This window comes from Schistocerca gregaria, chromosome 6, assembly GCF_023897955.1.
Source record: "Schistocerca gregaria isolate iqSchGreg1 chromosome 6, iqSchGreg1.2, whole genome shotgun sequence".
NCBI classification, from domain to species: domain Eukaryota; kingdom Metazoa; phylum Arthropoda; class Insecta; order Orthoptera; family Acrididae; genus Schistocerca; species Schistocerca gregaria.
The window spans coordinates 206,068,173-206,089,151 of NC_064925.1; the positions used below are offsets into that span (position 1 = coordinate 206,068,173).

Below are 20,979 nucleotides of genomic sequence, written 5' to 3' on the forward strand. Positions count from 1 at the left end.
ATCTATAGAGCCAGCAGGCTGCACTCACAAATCAGTATGCAGCTTTTGTGATGGTAAGGAAGCTTGCCTGCAACCACTGATTTTTAAATATGGCTGTCATTCCAAAATTAGTGTTTGCTATTTTTCTGTGTTGACTTGGAGTGTCTGAGCTGGATTATGTCAGTGTGATACTAAATTTTGAATCTTCGCACTAATGTCTTCTTGGTTTTGATGTCCTGTGACAGACAGCTATAGTAGGATGTGTTTCTAAATGGCATATGAGACAGAGGTGTGTTATTGAATTAATTGGTACTGAATAAATTGCACCAATTGAAATCCTTTGGAACTTGCTAAAGATATATGGAGGCTGTGCAGTAGATCTTATTACTATGTGGCAGTGGATAGCGCATATCAGTATCTGTGAAAAAGATGTACGCAATAAGCTATCTCTCAGTTGACTGTGCTAGGGTTCCACCCTCATAATGAACAGTGTCTTGATCAACTCACCTTTGATGACTAGAAAACTATGATTAAGGAATTATATAGGAATGCAAGCATTCTAAGCAAATTTTATTCTTGAAATCTTCTCAGGTTATTAACCAACTCATGGCATCAAGTTGTCACACCATTTTGATGAATTTCATGCTCACCATCTTCAAATGAACTGTTGAGTTCATGTCCAGTTTGCTTCCTTATAGCCACTGGATCACAGACTCCTCTGTTGGGGACCTAACAGATCAGTCAGTCATGTGCAACTGGAAGAGAAGTCATGACTGGGTTGTGGGGCTCTTTGGTTGGTGGAGAGGAAATACAGGCATTGAGTCCTGGTGCTGGCTGTCTATCCTCCATCCTTTTTACTGCTGGTTTATTTATTTATTTATTTACATGTAAAGTTCTGTAGGACCACATTGAGGAGCAAATCTCCAAAGTCATGGAATGTGTCAGTGCATGAAATTACAACATAAAAGTAATAACAGATAAAAATAAAATGCTTATGAACCCAAAACAAAGTCAAGCCATAAATTAAAGTAAACACAGTCAACAATATAATTTAAGAATCACCTTAATTTTTCAAGGAACTCCTCAACAATATAAAAGGAGTGACACATGAGGAAATTCCTGAGTTTTGATTTGAAAGCATGTGGATTATTGCTAAGATTTTTGAATTCTTGTGGTAGATTATCGAAAATGGATGCAGCAGTATACTACACACCTTCCTGCACAAGAGTTAAGGAAGTAAATCCAAATGCAATTTGGATTTCTGCTGAGTATTGACTAAGTGAAAGCTACTCATTCTTGGGAATAAGCTGATATTGTGAACAAGAAATGACAGTAAATAATGTATAAGTTTTAAAAAAAAAACCTTTATTGCCATTTGACTAACTCTCCTACATAGTTTGTAATTATATGTGACATTTGTTTGAGTGCTAAAATTTGTGCATCATGTTCTGAAAGGCATTCACACTTTTACCAGCAGAATCCCCATCTAGTAATAAAGAATGAATAAAAATATTGTCTATGGCTGTGCTCCTGTTCCCCTGAACCCTAGCTGGGAAAAAAACACACTGTGCATCAGATCATATGAATTTAGGAGATATACCAACATCCTTTTTCTTGCGCAATTGTATACAAAATTAATATTGAAGTCACTACATATAACTGATATCTGGTACTTTCTATAAAGCAAATCAAGAACCCTCTCTAGCTTGAGCAGAAATGCTCTGAAGTCAGAGTTAAGGAACCTATAAATAACAACAATTAGAAATTCAGTTTCACTAAATTCAACTGCCCTTGCACAACATTCAAATATCTGTTTGGTTCAGTGCCGTGATACGTCTGTGGACTCAAATAGAATACTGTTTTTTATGTACATGGCCACTCCCCCACTCTGCAAGGAACTCCCTAAGAAACAGCCAGCTACTCTGTGTCCTGGTAAAGAAAGCCTCTAAATTGTCAAATTATTTAAGTGGTGCTCTGATATACCACTAATTTCAGAGTCAACATATATAAGCAGTTCAGTAACTTTATCTCTATTACCTCCTATATTTTGATGAAATATGCTAATTTCTTCTCTACTTGGAAACATGACGTCCTATGAAGGTAATTCCTTAGTTAGAGGGACTTCCTTTAAGCAGGTATAACCATCAGATGACTTCAATTTAAAAAAAAGGTGCAACTCTAACATGAACTACTATAGGAATTTTTCCATGAGTGATCCCATCACCCACTACCACACTGTCACCTATAAGTTTTGCTAGTCTCCTCTTCCCATACCTATTGAGGTGCAGGCCATGCCTAGTGAAACCCAATCTATCACTAGACTCAACTGGAACCATTGCAATGTGACCCATGCCCTCTACCATCAATGCCTTCTCCAGCCCCATGTTAACATGCCTAACAGCTGCATTATGATGAGGCCGATCATGACACTTAAATCAGTGGCACAAAATGCACATTAGTGGCACCTGTTTGAGTAGCTAGTTTTACCAGGTCACCACTTACATCATATTCCCCATCCCTATCAAGACTATTCCCTTCTCCACCCATTATAACTACCTGATCCTCCTTCATAAAATTCCTACATAAATCCCCTATGCTGTCAGTCACCTGAACCAACCCTGCAATAGGCTTCACAATGCTGGTGACCTGATAATCACTGCCCACACTTTGTGCAGCTGCTGGCCCACACCTCTACCATGTGAACTACCTAGCAGACTTAGGCCTCCTAACTGCCGAGGACAGGTGCATGTTTCCTACAGCTCCAGCTACAAGAGACTCCTCTCCACTCAACTATGACATTTGGTCAAATCTATTGCATATACACAAAGTACTATTATCTGAATACCTCCTCCTCCTAGCTGCCTTCTTGCCAAATGCCAGTCTCATTCCCCTCAACCTATTTACTTTCTCCTTTGTGTATTGTAACTGCACATGACAGGCACAGATGTTATGCTCCTGCTCCTCTAACAACTTATTTCTACTACAGATTCTGCATTCCCAGGAGAGGATCTCACTAGAATCCCCACTGGCTTCCCCACTGCATTCCACACAATGAAAATACTTTGAACAAATCCCACACTGTAATCCACTACTCACAGACCTACAACAGAGCCCACACTCCTCACTCATGGTAAAATTTTACAGTTACTGGAAAAATGCCTACATTACCTACATCCAGTTACACGTGTAGAACTATTTATAGAACTAACAATAGTGGTCTCTAAATGCTCTCTCTACTAAGAAAGCTATAACTTTTACTAAAATACTAAACCACAACTAATTCCATTATCATGTTGATAGGCTGTAGCAAGTAAGCAACCTATGGCATCACCTCCTTATTCCAACACGGCTGTAAGGGAAACAGTATGCTGCACAGAATCATCTTCTTGATTCATAGCTTTTGCAACATCTTTAGCTGCACAGAATCTCCTCCCCACAGAACTGTTCTGTAAGGGAATGCTCCTCAATGACTTTCTTAATAAATCCTTTTGGGTTATGAGGCAAGTCCTTGTAGCAACGTTTTGACGAATTTTCTGCTTGTCATTTTTATGTCTTGCTCTCTACAGATGGCAGGGACAGCACATAATAAGTCGGTCCTCAGGTTACAATGAAAGAAACTTTTATTGGTAACACACAGATGAACAGTTCATAATTCTGATGTGGAACAGAAAATAAGAGCAACTTCTAGCATAATTAGAGTTCTCAGTATAGCCCAGATCAGTGTCCTAGGTCAATATTTGGTCAGTTTCCTGGTTGGTGTCCACCTTGGTCATGTGCAGGCAGTTCGGTGTGTGGGTCACACTGATGCACTGGTCTGAGATTGGAATGGTACCGAAGACTGCTGAAGAAAGGTCACTGCTTATGGATGAGCTGCAAAGAGCAGCCGGCATTAAGCCTGAAGTGAAAGTGTCTACTGCTGGCTGGAGGATGTGCAGCATCTTAAATAATCTGCAGAAGGATTTCTATGAGAGTCACATGAGATGCAGATGCTTGTCACTTGGTACACTGACAAAATGTAGTGCCACATTTGCAGCACCATGGTCAGTGGTGCATTCTGCTAGCACACAATACTAGTGACTCTTGTGAAGCCCACTGGAGGCTGGTGTGTACACAAAGGGCCATGTATCCTCTGGCATGTACACAGCGGGATGTGTGTTGCTGTCATGTAGTGTGTACACAGAGCAGCATGTATGAACAGAATTGGGATTGCTGTTCATGTCTGGCTTCAGCAGAGGATGTCGAAGGTATGGCAACCCACCAGCTGTGTATATTTTCTGTGGTGGCATGTTGCCAGGGAATGGCCAGATATGCCATCTTCAGCTGAAGTGTTGGTTTCATATCCAGTTTGATACTTTATAGCTGCTGGACTTTTTGCCAAGGGCCCAACAGGTGAAGTAATGGCATGCCTTCAGTACAGAAGTTGTGACAAAGAAGGTGTCAGCAACAAAATCTGCAAGGAATGCCCACATTTCTATACAGCACACCTCTTTGGGGAGCAGATGCTGTGCAGCTTCAAGATACTGCAAATGCTGCTCAGCAGATTGACATTCTTAAAGCAGTTCACAGGTAAGGAGGCGATGCTGCGGTTCACTTACTTGCAACATCTCATGAACATGATGATGATAAAACTCATTCTGCAGTGTGCTAATTTGACCCTGATGTGGAAACATACCCATGTCAGCAGGCTAGAACTGGACAATTCCATAAACTCTGGTCATTTGTCAGATGCACTTCCATACAGTCCCTCACCATGCACAAGGGCTTGGTTGGATAGAAACATTTTTACAACCAGTGAACTCAGCAAAACAATGCAATATGTTTCACCAACTTCTGTGGGCTCATATGCAGAATGGCACTAGTTCTAAGAGTATTACCTAAATGTGAGATCACGTTGAGCAAGCAAACTATGGTCTCCCATCTGACACCACCAAAGGGAGACATGCAGAGTCCTTAACAAAGCCAAAATGCCAAAGAACAACATATTGGTGGCAGAATACAGGACTGTAAATGCCCTCCATGAGGACAATGACATAATCATTTTCACAGCTGTCAAAGGCAGTCCAGTGCAATAATACTGTTATGACCATATGACTGTTGGCAGAAGAATGAGATACCACTATAGGATCTGGTAAAAGAGTAAGTAAAGAAAGGTTTTATATCAGCAGTGACAAGAACGATCATCTCACTGCTCAATATCTCAGGACTGGAATGTCCATTACAACTTTGGCTTTATGGCATCCTAAAAATATACAAAGAGGAAGTTCCTCTCCGTTCAAGAGTTAACACTAAAAATTTGCCAACAGGTAGCACAGCCAAACACCTGGCACACTTCTAAAACCACATCAAGAACTTGAAAGAGTTTATGAAAATGCTTCAAGAGATACACTGATCAGCCAAACCATTATCACCAATGCCTACTGTGATGTTGAAAGCGACCTGGTGGCTTTGTGGGCACATGACACAATAACAAAAGTGTGTAAGCAAAGCAGATACAGATGGGAGGTTACCCTAGCAGAGATATAGACTGCACATGAGTAAATCCTTTGAGATAAGCAACTTTGACAAAGGGCAGATTATTATTATGCAGAGCCTCTGAATCAGTATCTCAAAAATAGTGAAGCTGGTCAAATGTTCACACACTGCTGTCGTGATCATCTACAGAAAGAGGTAGACGGACAGTGAAACTACCACTAGGCACTAAAAGGTTGGATGTCAATGACTCTTCTCAGATTGTGGGGCTCAAAGGCTTGTCTGCTCTGTAAAGTAGGATAGATAGTGACCTGTGTCATCTCTGCTGCTAGAACACAATGCTGGTGCACACAAAAATGTTTCCGAGCACACCATTTATCATACATTGTTGAACATGGAGCTCCACAGCACACCACCCCCACATGTTCACATGCTGACCCAATGGCATTGTCATTTATAATTGCTGTGTGCATTGGACCATTGGGATTCAACCATTGATCAATGGAAATGTGTCAGCTCTTTGGGTGAATCACATTTTTGCTACATCAATTCAATGGTCAGCTCCACAATTGCTGTCATCAAGGTGAATGGTGGCTCAAAACATGCAACACAACAAGGACGCAGGATGATGGGAACATTATTATGCTATAGGAGACATTCTTCTGTGCTGGAATGGGACCTGTGGTAGTAATCAAAGATGCACTGACAGCTGCTAGCCACCTGCATCCCTTCTGCTTGATGTCTTCCCGATGGCACTGTCATCTTTCAGCAGTATAATTGCCCAGGTCTCAGAGCCAGAACTGTGCTACAGTGGTCTGAGGAGCATTATAGTGAATTCACATTGATGTCCTGGTGATCAAATTCATCCGATATAAATCCCATGGGACCCACCTGGGTCGCTATCGGGCAGTCACTGTGTGCACTGATCAGTGGCCCATTATTCACATAAATTACAAGACCTGTGCATAGACATCTAATGCCAAAATCTCCACAAACCTACCAACAAACAGTCAGATCCCTGATATACAGAATCAGTGAGGTATTTTGTTCCAAAGGCAGACAAACAAGCTACTAAACAAGTGGTCATAATGTTTTGGCTCATTGTTGTATGTCTGGACAAGGATCCACTCATAGCTTCAACACCAAGCCTCTCTTCCCAGAGGTACCACTAGAAGATTCCTTTGTATTGCTAGAGAGTAACTTTGACAGCTCCACTGTGAAACTGTTTTGACATATACTCATCACCACCTACTTCCAGTATGGGGAAAAGTTCTGTGAGCAGATAGCTGGGATCACCATGGGATCCCCTCTAGCATCAGGCATTGCTAATCTATATGCGAAACACTTCAAGGAAACAGCACATCTGAAACCAAAGGCATTCCACAGATATGTGGAAGACACATTCATGGTTAGGCCCTAAGGAGGAGGAAATCTACCAGAATTCCTCTGTTGTCTTAGTAGCATACAAAACAATACCATGTTCACTGTGGGTGTGAAAGGAAATAGATGCCTACCATTCCTAGACATTCTGATAAAGAAGAACCGTGATGGAATGCTGAATGATTTTAAAGGTAGAAGACTCACATAGACATTTGACATAAATGCCAACAGCTGCCACCATCCAACAAAATGCTGATCTCTTCTTACTACCAAGTACACAGAGTGTGAGCCATAAGTGACAAGAAAAGTCTGCCAAACACATTATAGGATCTGTGTGAAACCTTTCCCAAGAAAAGCTACTTGGAGACACAAATAAGAAGTGTTTTTCAGACAAGCAGGAAGAAGAAAAAAGAAAACAATCCAGAAGAAGAAAACAAATCCTTGATATTCTTTTCATACACCTTGCCTTTGTTGGCTGTAATAAGTTGCCAGTAAGTTACACAGCTCTTCAAAAGGTAGGGTAACCAGATCCATTAATGGGGACAACTTTTGCAGTAGATGGAACAATTCTGGCTGAGCATATTGTAAGAAAAATCCTTGCTGGAGCTCACTGTCTACTTCTTTAAGTGCTGTGAATTGTTGCCTCTATTATTCCATATAGAGTGTAAATGGACAAAGCGGTGGTGATAGGCATGAGACTCTTAGCTACTGTATTCCAGTGTAAGATAGCTACTGACACATGTCTCACCACTCTTCTTGAGCTGCAATCTGAGGTGCTAGTTGTTGTTGTAACAGGGTCATTTGAAGTTTTTGTTGCTCTAACAGCTTAGCCAAAGCTGGGTCCCTCTTGAAATCCTTTTTCACTTGTCAGTTTTAGTCTGAAGGTAATTTCCATAAATAGAGTCCAGGTCAGAATGATGTCAATGATAGTGTACAAAACATGAAGCAGATGGAGCATGGAGAGAATTAAACACAAAGTGCCTGTTGCTGATTCTGGTTGACATTATATACAGCCTTGGATGGACAGAACAGCACAGATGATGTGGTGCTGTTGTCAGGGCCTGGAGATCACATGAAGATCTGTGGCAACCTTTTGGTTATGTTTTGAAAAAGTGGGAACTAACACTAAGTTGGAGGTGTCCTTCACACTGTCATGGGCAACTTCCATCATCAGCACCATATTTACAGTTGCTGGCTATACACCTGCCTTGGCAGTGCCTTCACTGCTGTTTTGGTCTCTGTGAGACTAGGTCCATATTTTCGTCTTCTTTTTCTGTCTGGTACAAAAGATTCTACTCACAGCATATAGTAACAGTAATATTTAATGTAACCATAACAACACTATTCTTATAATGTAGAGCAAATAATTGTGAAATCATATTTTATGTCTCATCTTGAGATATGCTGTGAATATGCTGTTTGTTTGGAGAGTGTAAAATATTTATCCATCCAGGTGCACCCGTACTGTTAGTGAAAGAAGACAAAAAAATAATACTATGATATTTTTGTCAGATAGGCCAGTTCTTTTTAACTTGTCATCTCCATCCTTTGATTGAATCAAAATCATTTACAACTAGTTATGAAACTAATTTAGTTCATAAAAGTTTGCTTTTACCTTGCAGATTCCCCAAATAATTTTCCTGACATTTGATGGAGCAATAAATCTAAATAACTTTGACCATTACATGAAAGTATTCGATCCAGAGCGGAAAAATCCAAATGGCTGTCCAATTCGTGGCACATTTTTTGTTGCTCATGAGTACAGCAATTATAACATGATACAGAAGCTTGCACATGAAGGCCATGAAATTGCAACTGAAACCATATCGTGAGTATAAACCTATGTGGGCAAAGATTCTATCATTTTGCAGTACTCATTGAAGCTCTACAATATTTTTATAGTAATATTGAAATATGTTTGTTATTTCTAGACTTCAGCAAGGTCTCCAGGACAAAGGATATGAGGAATGGGTTGGTGAAATGATAGGTATGAAAAAAATACTCCACCATTTTGCAAACATTTCAAAGAATGACATAGTGGGAATGAGAGCTCCATATTTGAAGCCAGGCAGGAACACACAGTATGAGGTGAGGGCTGGTTTCAATATTTGTTATAATACTGACCCAGTTAAAGAAAACTTCATATTAGAAGAGTCATTAAAAAGTGAACTCATGCTTGTAATCAGACATGTCAAAACTTACAACTAGCACCTATAATTAGTACTTTCATGCCTGCAGAATTTGAAGGGTGATTAATTGCAGGTACTTCAAGACTTTGGCTATATTTATGATAGCTCTGTTGGAATACCACCTCTCAAGGTGCCTATATGGCCATATACACTTGATTATAAGATACCACATGAATGCCGTTCTGGAACTTGTCCATCACGTTCCTTTCCAGGTAAGTCTTTTTTAAAGTATGTACAAGTATGTCTATCACAGTAAAATAGAAGAGGAGACAAGTCAACAGACCATTCTCAATGTTCTTAAAACTTAAAGAGAAATACAAAGCACTCCTTTATAGAAACTATGCATGTAACACCTGAACCACCAGAATATTATTTGCTACAATACATATTTGGCAGTTACAATTCCTATTGGTTCCATTAAGGAATAAAACAGGTTCCTGTTATGAAATTTTGTAAAGACGGTTGTAACACCAGTGAGTGTCTGTCTATTATTTCACTGATGATTTTGGTGTGAAATGAAAGGCTGTTTATTGATGTATCATGATATTTTGTAGTAGTGCACCTAAAATGTGCTTTTTATCTGACTGCTGTTGAAAAATTACTCTTATCTCTAGCGTCTTCATTCTAATCAGAAGTGTTATTTGAAAAACAAAAATGATGCCAACCTTCAAGCTTGAAACATAGGTTGTTCAACTGAAGAACAGTAAAGAAATTAAGGTTCTAAATAAGTTCAAATATCTTGGTGAATCCATAACCTGGAACTTAAATGAGAAAGCTTCAATAGAGAGCAGAACAACTAAACTGAAACAAACACATGGGACACCAAATTCAGAGATGGAATTTTCCAGGAAAACTAAAGATAAGCAGGGCGGCACCAGAGTACAAGAAAAGAGCTAAGGATGACCCCCAGCAACTCCATACAAATTTTACTGGTATCATGTCTCTCAAAAATCCTAGAAATGCTTGTGTATAATACATAAATTGACTATCTGGACAAACATAACACTCTTGTATGATTACAGCACAGTTTCAGAAAGGGTAAATCTAGAGACTCAGTGACTGTCAGTCTGGCAGCTTACATTGTACAGTCCTCAGACAAATAAAAAGTTGTGTCTTCAATGTTTCTGGATCTCTCCAAAACATTAAACACTAATGACAATGAAACACTGACAATAATGTAGGAAAACTATAGCATTTGAAGGCAAGCAGGAGGGAGGATACAATCATACTTATGCAACAGGAAACAGTATGTACCAAAACATAACAGATACCAGTCAGAAACCAAAGCCATGGAATATGACACCGTTGCTATTTAGGCTGCTCATTGAGAGAAAGAGAAGAAAGTATTGTATGCAGGACAACATGACAATATTGATAAGTGGCCAAAATGCAGAACAGCTTGAGAGAAGGGCATACATTCCTGCATATATCACTGTTCAATGGCTCTTGGAAAATAAATTGGTTAGATATCTAAAAAAATGATGTATGCTGTATTCAGAAACAAAGAGAAGGCTGTATACATGAGTTTTGAGATGGATGAAACAAAGCTGTAAGAAGCAGAATGCACTGGGTTCTTAGGTATTACTGTGTCTAATAAAACAAAATGGAAACATCATACCCATTCTACCTGTAATACACTAAGCTCCATCATATTCATAATGAAGCAGATATTGCAGTATGCAAACAAAGCTTCTGAGTACGTCATATACTCTCATACCTGTAGTGTGGAGTGACAGTATGGGAAAACTCAAACATTCAAGAAACAAAAAGATTGTTCACATTTTAGAAAAAATACTTTTGAAACATACAGAAACTGCTTCAAAAATCTAGGTGTCATAACTTTTACATCTTGGTACATATATAAAACAGCAATGTACAGCATAAAACATAGTGCACTGTGGATTACAATTGCTAGTGTACGTACCAAAACACATGGAGGAAAAATGATATACAAAGCATATTCCACTAACTGACAATGCTTGAAAAAGGCCCTTAGTATTCAGGCATCAAATTATCAAGAATTCTGCCTAAAAACATCCATGACAATGAACATGACACCAAATTTTGGGAGAAATTCAAAGACTATTTAGTTGGAAAGGCATTTTGTAGTGTCGAAGAGTAGTTATCACTTTACATTTCTATGTATTGTATCAATGATGTTATGTCATACACAAAATTGTTAGGAAATAGGTGATAATGAATGTTTTCTGTTTCTGATGTGTCCTATATTACATGTACATTTACTGTACACAATGTAATTCCACAGGATCAAATGAAATTCAGTTCATTTCAAACACTACCACTTTATAGTTAAATGTGAAACAACATTATTCAAGTTCAGCAGGAAAAAAAAACTGTAAACTAAGAAGCCAGCCAGAAGAATCATAAAAAAATCAACATAAAACACCAAATAAATGGATAATGTAGATTGCTGCATAATTTTGTGGTGTATCATGAAAGTGAGTCAGTAATAGATAAAAAATGAAATGCGAGGATTGCCTTTTTCTGTCGTACATCAAGATTATCAGAAACCAGGCTAGTGAAACAACTATTCAACTGATTCTAAAAGATCTACATTGATTTAGAAGTGTTAAATACAGACAGGAAAATAAAATTTTTATTTGATCGTGAATGTAGTAGTGAGTATATTTTTATATCATGTAATTACATTATATCCCTAGTATACTACAAGTTACTGTAAAACTAAGTATACCATTTTCATATTGTTCATTTTTTTGGTTTTTTTGCCACTGTTGGACCAATATTTAAATTTTGTAAAACTGTCTGGGTGAGCACTGAGCAAATCTTCTGGTAGTTTTTTTCACTTCTTTACTCTTCTACCAACATAAGAATGTTTACCTGCTGCATTGTTATTACATAATTTGCACTTAGTTTCTACTATCAGCCTTTCCTTCTCTCACCTATTCCATCACTGACCAGTCTTTGTTCTATGTATTCCCTGGTAGCCTCACCCACATAGTCCTCCCAGTACAGGTTTTATTCTTTGCTTGCAAGATTTACCATATCAATTTCTTAATTTGTTTCCATGACATTACTTCTTCTTCTGTAGTGTCCCATCAATATAGCTGACTGTCCATTTCATTCCTTTCATCTGCTTCAGCAGTCTTCACTGTTGCTAGCATGTCCTAGTACTGTACTCAAACAGAGTCTTACAAGGCACATGTAGGCTTACTCCTTGGTACCCTTGCTTCTGCCGTTCAGAATCCCCATTAATATATGCAGAGATTTACATGCCCCATTTTGTGCCTCACCTATGCAAAGTCCCCACTGTAGTTTTCCAGCACACAGTATCACATCAAGGTATCCTGCAACAAACTGAAAATAGAGAAGAAAAGATGATTCTGAGGAGCAGAGATGCAAGGCTTAAACAAAAACATTTAAATGGAAACAATACACTGCTGATAAAGAAGGGCAGCCATGTTGGAAAAACGTAGTCTGATGCATTCTTACTTCCATCACATTGTTTTGCTCAAAAAATACTTGTGGCACTAGTACTTTAATTTTATTCATGATCATCACTGTCATTGTCATCGTGACATTCATCCTCATGAATCCTACGCTCACTAATAACTCCAAGCCACATGATGTTAGAAAATTACACTTTATCTGCATGTATACTCTGCAAACCACTGTGATATGCATGCAGAGGGTACTTCCCACTGACTTCTCATTCTACCACGTATTAGGGCTTCCTCCCATTCTCAGGAGGATGATGATTCAAACCTAAGCCCAGCCATCCTGCTGTAGGTTTTTCGTAATTTCTCTAAATTGCTTAAGGCAAATGCCAGAATGGTTCCTTTGAAAGGGTATGGCTGCTTTCTTTCTCTGTACTTCCCTAATCTGAGTTTGTGCTCCATCACTGATGACGCCATTGTCAATGGGACGTTAAATAGTAATCTCCTCCTCCACTTCTTCTCTTTCATCGCGTATGGAGTGTGGTAAGAGTGATTGGTTAAAATGCTTCTTATGTGCTGTAATTAGTTCAATCTTATCTTCTTGGTCCCTACAGGAGAGACACATAGGAGGTAGTAGTATTTTCCTAGATTCCGCACTTAATACTGGTTCTTGAAGCACTGTCCCATGGACCACCAAACCTGTGGCCATTTGTGCTGCCTTTCTTGGATGTATTCAGTATTCCCAGATGTCTCTAGCATCTTCTTTCTGATAAATAATGACGTTCTTCAGTGTATTCATGTAACACAACCTATAAACATTCACTAACGAATTTTCTTCCTGACACACAGTTGTCTATAGTCTCTAATTCATTAACGAGGCAATCTTAGGTCCATGTACCTCTGAAATGTCATTGCTTCAATCTGGATCCCTCACTGACTGCTACAATTCACTGTTCTTACAGTTTTGTCAATAAAAGTAAAGTGAATGCTATAGTTACTTTCTTAAAAAAATGTTATTATCACAAAAGCCAAATAACAAGGTGATAATGACAGAAAATGCAAGTAGATTTAAAATCAAAACAATGACGACAGCAATTATAATGTGTGGTATAAACTACCACAAAGTGTGAAATATTGACTTCAACTACCAAATGTCATCTACTAGTGAAAGAGGACTTTACATTTTTTTAATGACAAATTTGGGGGGAAAGAACATTTGCAGTTGAAATGGTATTGGAAAGTCTTGGGTGGAACACAAGTGATGGAAAGATTAAAGGTTACCCTTGTGGTCATTGGAGGAGGCACCTACACACTCCACACTCCTTCTACCAAATAGTCTCTCCCTCCTCTGCTGTGTTACCCATTCCCCACCCCTCTCCTTTATGTTGCTGACATTGTACACCACATGAAGCCACCAGCTCCGGTGCCTGTATGTCGCATGCCTATCCCATACACCTACTGCCAACTCCTCCCACATTCCTTCTCCACACATCAATTGCCCACTTCTGAGTGCTAGCTACACCTTCTCAACCCTCCTTCTGCTTCTTGCCTCCTTCTCCCTCTACACACTCCAGAGAAAACAAACACCTCACTGCAGACCATCTGTCAACCCGCAGTGCCAGCATTGTGTATTTGGCACAACAAAGCTCCTGCACACAGAGAGAGAGAGAGAGAGAGAGAGAGAGAGAGAGAGAGAGAATGTGTGTGTGTGTGTGTGTGTGTGTGTGTGTGTGTGTGTGTGTGTGTGTGTGTGTGAGAGAGAGAGAGAGAGAGAGAGAGAGAGAGAGAGAGAGAGGGTTTGTGCCCACCACTGAAACTGTGAAGGCACGGTTTTAATTGTACCTTGGTAGCTCAGTAGTTCACTTATTAAGAACGTTGCTCCAAAAGAAGCAAATCGACACACTCAAGTAACATTCCAGTATACAGATTTAATCTGTCTTTTAGTTTCATAGCAAAAATGTTCAATAGCATTTTCTTATGAGACACATAACTTTCCTGATATATGTGCAATAATTTCTTTTAGGAGTCTGGGAAGTGCCATTGAATGCTCATTATGTAGAAACATATGAAGGAGGCCATTGTCCTTACCTTGACCAGTGTGTACTACACAATCATGATCCTGATGAAGTATTTGAATGGCTCAGAGAAGACTTCAGCCGATATTATGAACAGAACAAGGCTCCTTACATGATGCCATTCCACACCAACTGGTTCCAGATAAAAGAACTTGAGAGAGGTCTGCATAAATTCCTGGACTGGGCACAAACCCTGTGAGTAATATACATAACTTACTGATATGATGTTTCTATTGTCTCTTACACTGCATTATAAGAATCATTCGTGTGAGTAACTTTAATGTAACAAGAATTAAATACACTCCATACAAAACAGTTTGGCAATACATTTTTATCAACTTGATTAAATATTATCAAATATGATGTTCTTTATTATTCTTACTATTTTGTGAAATCTGAGTCCTGTCACATATCCATACAAAACTTTTTTACAGGAAATTAATACTGTTTCAAGCAAAAGAATATTGTTTAGTTGCAAGTTCTGAAACAGCAACAACTAGAGTAAAGGCAAAATACACAGAGATTGTAAAAATAAAGGAAGAGATGCACATATGCTGTGAGGGAATAAGAGAAGAGGAGAGGGGGATAAAAGCTATGGGTCAAAGAAGACAAATGACATAGTGTCGAAAACAAAATAATAATTGACCAACAGCTGAGATTCATATGTGGTGTGTCTAAAAACTACGGTGAATGGTGTCATATCTGAATGGAAACTTCAGGCGTGGGTGCATGTATGTTCATGGGTCTCAGAGACTTGAGGAGAATCAATACATGGCATGCACTGCATGTGACTGGCTGTATAGACAGACTGCGACCAGTTGAACGTAGTCAGTGTGAGAGGATGTGTCACAGCACAATGGAGCAATGTGAAACATCAAGTTCTGCTATGAAGTGGGGAAGATTGCAATGGAGACACATAGAATGTTGATGCAGATGTACAGGAGGGAAGCCATGAGCAGAAAATGTATTTACAAATGGTTTAAAATCTTCCATGAAGGGAAGGAAACAGCTGAGGATGAGCCACATTCAGGTCAGCCATCGACAAGCAGGACTCCAGAGAAGATCAACAAAGTGTGACAAATGCTGGCACAAGATTGGCAATCGACTCTCGGACTGATTGTGGAGGAATTGGGCATCAGCAAGGACATGGAGCACACCATCACTCGGGATGATTGGGGTAAGCGGAAGATTTGCTCCCTATTTGTGACACACAAGCTCACAGACTTGCAGAAAGCAAAATGGATGGAAACTGCTGGTGATTTCATTTCCATGTGTGACCAGGATCCATTGCTTCTAAATACCATCATCACAGGAGATGAGACCTGGTGATACCATGGTGTCTTCCCCATAGGGGGAAAAAAAAAAAAACGCCATCTGCGAAACTCCAAGGTGGAAAAACGCTGTTGATCACCATCTTTGACAACAACAACATCATCCATAAGGAATTTGTTCCTGCTGGTCAAACCATTAATGCTGCATTTTACCAGTATGTTTTGAATTGATTGCTACAGCATATCTGGCAGACTTCTTCCTGTTTCCCTGCTTGAAGGAGGCCATCAAAGGTGAAAGTTGTGCAGAAGTGAAAGCCATCAAAGATTGTGTGACAGCCATTCTGTGATTGATTCCACAGGAGGCCTTTGCTGATAGTTTCCAGAAGCTGTACGAACATTGTCAAAAGTGTGTTGTAGTGGGTGGCAACTATTTTGAAGGGCAATAAAGAACATTTGTTTGCATCTCTTTTTTTTTTTCATTTGATGTCTGATAACATTCACCGAACGTTTTAGACACACCACATATTCCAATTACTGGTAATGGACTGCTGTTGAATAGTGTCAGAACTGAATGTAACTGAGTGCAAATGGAACCAAAAGATAAACACAGACAGAAAACACTGAGGAAAACCTGGAGTGAACAGGAAGACAAGGGAAATAAAGTTAAATGATATTATTAGTGAGAAATAGAAAACATATAACACTAACTTGTATAAAATAGGATAACTGCTAGAGTAACTGAAGTACTTGCAATCATTTGGTTTGCACAATATTTCAAACACAATAGATAGCACAATTTTCCATGTATTGTGTAAACATAACATATTGTGTAAAAAATATATATAATGCATATACTCTATTTCCTAATTAACATATGCTTGAAATTTCAGCCCAGATGTGTGGTTTGTGACAATCACCCAAGGTCTGATCTGGATGACTGATCCACGACCAGCAAAAGAATTAAACACATTTGATGCCTGGAATTGTGCAAAACGGGAGAACATTCCTCCGCCACCATGCAATTTGCCAAATTCTTGTGCACTATCATTTAAACCAGCAGAAGCAAATATCACATCAACTAGGTAATTTCATTGTGGAATGCTTCCATACACAACTTTTTCTTTCATGGTGTTATATTTTTGTCTTCATTAGTCAACAGTTTATTTGTAGTTTTTTATGGTAGTCTCATTAAACTGTCTTAATTATTTACCAATTTGTTTTAAAAATGTGTTGATATTAAATAATTTGTACAAAAAAATTCCAAAAAGGATGTATATGGTTTTCAGAAAGGCTATCTTTTCTTCCAGCAAATTATGTTTACAATCACTGATAATGCCAATCTTTACTAATTACTTTGTCATGCTCAAATTTCATTATAAATAGGTACAATTCCTTTAGTAGAGCAATGGAAATATTTTTTTTTATTTGTGTGTGTAATTTAGAGTTGGCTGTTGCTTTATCATTACCCATCAAAGATTATCTTGTTGATCCAGTCACATTATCTGTTTTGCACCATTCACAGTCTCAGGCTGTAGCCACCACAGTTAATTTAATTTAAACAATTGTATTTTATGTATCAGTATTCTGGGTCTACTCTTTGTCTTTTCATTCCCAAGATCTAAATGTCATTTAATAAGTTATTTATATTTTATTCATCTCATAACATACATTTTACAGATCATATGATCAGACTGTACAGGCGACATGTCAGTTTTTGCCTTATGACGTCCGTAGTTATATAATTTTCTAACACTTATTTTAGCAGCACAGGTTGAATGCAATAGTATTATTAAATTGTTTTTCTTATGATGTACCAATACATTGATTTCTGTATACGCTATTATACACAACACTACAACATTAAACACTGACATTGTTCAAATCATCATGTCATTATTCATAAATTCTTCAGTTGAGTAATAGCATTTGCCACAAGGTGGCTTGCACTTTTCTCTCCAGTGAAAATGTTTCCAGGCTTCCAGGCTCAGCACACCTCTGCCCTAGAGTTCATTGTAAACTTTCATTCCCTTGTACTGGAGTGTCTGCTAGTGGAGTTTTAAGCAATGTTTTGGAAGCATGTAATGTTTTTTGTGTCTAGTGTTGTACATATGTTTGAATTGGTTTTCTTCAGTTAGCTCATGATTTCAGTGTAAAAAGATGATACATCTCAAATATGTACAATGTAGGGATAGATAATATTTTTAGCTTTTGAATAATGGGTGACAGGATGATCTTGGAGGGACAGCACTTCTTTATTGAAGTAGCAAGGTTCATGACATGTAGCTCGAGTTCCTCCCAAAAATTAAACAATACTGATTTATGGATTCAAGCAACTGTGGTACACTACTTTCCTGCTGTTTATGTCTGTTACACCAGATGATATATCTATTGAAAAAGCAAGGCTGTTAAATTTAGTAGTTAAATAATCTATATGTGCTTGCCAGCTTAGATTTTTGTCCACGTTTAGTCCTGAGAATTTGATGGTTTGAGCTTCTTCCATAATTTAATTATTTCGTATGGCACTGATTTTTTGATTATTTGATTTTAAATTGTGTAAACAGAGTATTTGAAATGTTAATTTTAAGGCCATGAGTGACTAGACACGATCTTTGTACAACTAACAGAAGAATGTTTTTGGGCTCTGTGAAAGATCGCTTGACAATATTCTGCTATGCTGGTTACTGAAGGCTTCATGCATTGCGCTCTTGACCGCCAAACACATTTCATTTAGCATCTCTGTATCTCCTAGCGATGTAGTTACGAATTTTTCAGAGTTAATACTAAATTTAAGTTTATTATTAATCACAAATATTGTTAAGGAATAAATGTTTTAGCATGTAAGTGTGACTCCCAAGATCCCAGAAAGACATCCTGTTATAGACATCACATAATTTTCTCTGTGCACAAAAATTGTTTTGAACATACATACAGTATCCCAGAAGATTCTGCTACAGGGCAATGAATGAAAGCATGCAAAATATGCTAGCAATCCCATCTACAGTTCAATGCAATGAGATACTTTTATAAGAGCAAATCAGGGAGTACAGAGCTTTCCATCCACACGCTGGTGCCATCTCAACATGTTATCCAGGTTCTCAGAAATTTCACACAAGGAGTTTCATTCAGTGTGTACCCACTGATTTCAATTACCTGTAAATAATTTAGGAGTAAAGGAGACCATTCAAAAAATAGAGGAAGCACAGCGTTATTGACAGGTTCACACAAAAGAGAATGAAAATTTTCCTAGTTTTCAGAAGAAATCCTTTTATGAGCTAGGGTACAAACAAACAAACACACAAAGAACTGAAGGGGTGCAGTGCACAATGGAGATGATGTGGAGGTGCGGATTACTGGAAGGGAGTGACAGGACAAAGGAAGGGAAAACTGTTAGGTGGATTAACGGAGACTGTGGCCAGGAGGGTTATGGGATGAAGAAAGTGTTGAAAGGATAACTCCCATCTATGCGGTCTAGGGAAGATGGGCTGCGAGGAAAGATTCAGATAGTAGACCAACATCAGTCATGCCCATGGCCTTGACATTACAGAACACTTTCTCCCAAAAGCCCAAATCCCTTATCTGGTTCAGGTTCATGGACTATATCATGATCTGGACTCAGGGCCAAGCCCTCTTGTCCTCATTCCTCCACATCCTCAATGCCTTCTGTCTCATCTGCTTCACCTGGTCTTCCTCAAGCCAAAATGACATTACCCCGGAGGCTGATTTTTACTTCTCTGATGACTCCATCCCATCCTCTATCAATATTAGATCACTAACCACCAACAGTACCCTCATTTTGACAGCTGCCACCCTTTCCAAACCAACGAATCACTTTTATACTGCCTGGCCATCTATGGACAGCATAATTATCCATAAGATCCATTTAAACAAAAACAAGTATGCTGTGGATAACTAAGGGAATTAAAATCTCATATACAAGGAATAGGAACATTTGTCAAGATCCTGCATTACTTACATACTACAGTGTACTTAAGTGTAAGTCATTAAAATCTCCAAAAATACGCACATCCTGACAGGAATAAATAAAGCAGATAATAAGAGTAAAACTGTATGGAATACTGTCAAATGGCAGACATGACAGCCAGTCAGCGTAAGAAGATACCATAACAATGAAACTGGATAACAACTTTGTGATTGATAACTCACAAGTTGCAAGTGCTTTCCACTATCAAATTCTAAATTTAACAACACAAACAGAAGTATATGGTTCAGTTGAAGAAGTGAGAGAATATATAAAATATACCATTCCACAAAACTTTAAGCAACTTTAAGCATTTTTCACTGAAATTAATAAAGCTATAAAAATTCTACAAAACAAAAGCTGTTGTGGTGTTGATGGAATTTCAAACAGAATTCTGAAAAGTCATTGCACCTTTATAAGCAATGTCTTTAGTAATATAGGCAATGCATCACTGACACATGGAATTTTTCCCAACAGGTTAAAATATTCAGATGTTAAACCTTTTTGTTCAAAAAGTGACAAAACAGACTTAACCAATTATTGTCCAATTTTCTTATTGACAGGCTTCTATCCTTTTGAAAGGAAAGCTGCTTTTAAGAATGTACTTATCTTCAATTAATAATGGCAAAAGGAGGAGGAAGGTAGAAAAGAAATGACTGTACTAAAGAAACAAAAATGTATCCAAAGCACATTTGGTTTTCTAAAGCCATCCCCTCATTACCACCTCACAGGGGTAATCTGGAAATTACAGGTCCCTCATATGGATCCCTTGGTATTTGGGTCTGTTCAAGATATGGTTACATGGTAAAGGATCAAGAAGGTTAACATTATCATATGAAGATTTATAATAGTTATCATCAAGATGATTTAACTTTCTACTCTCTCTCTCTCTTTCTGTGACACACACAGCTCATGGTTTTCATATTGCACAAGGCTGTGACATCTAGCAATCAAAATTAACCTAGACCTTGGGTTACACTACAGACTAGTCTGTCCCCACAACTATGATTCCAGCTGGGAAGGGGAATATTGCAATCTAGCCACAAGTGTACATACTGTACCTCTCTTCCCATTTTAGAATCAGCTGTGGTTGAATCCATGAATGATGGTGGGTCATTCAGGTCTGCACAATGTAGAGGAACTGACAGGGATTGCAGCTTTGCTGATTGCAAACAACAGCTGTGGTATGTTCATAGAGATGTAGATGCCACACCCACAGTT

At 38.5% G+C, this 20,979-nt stretch overlaps 1 protein-coding gene across 1 annotated transcript in view; it reads left to right on the forward strand.

The window, feature by feature from the left end:
- LOC126278279 (chitin deacetylase 1) overlaps positions 1-20,979 on the forward strand; it is a 190,365-nt gene that overhangs the window by 163,242 nt on the left and 6,144 nt on the right. Inside the window, exons 5-9 of the mRNA XM_049978283.1 lie at positions 8,451-8,656; positions 8,760-8,916; positions 9,091-9,229; positions 14,457-14,703; positions 16,670-16,861. Coding sequence (XP_049834240.1) covers positions 8,451-8,656; positions 8,760-8,916; positions 9,091-9,229; positions 14,457-14,703; positions 16,670-16,861 — 941 coding nt within the window. The remainder of the gene's footprint in view (positions 1-8,450; positions 8,657-8,759; positions 8,917-9,090; positions 9,230-14,456; positions 14,704-16,669; positions 16,862-20,979) is intronic.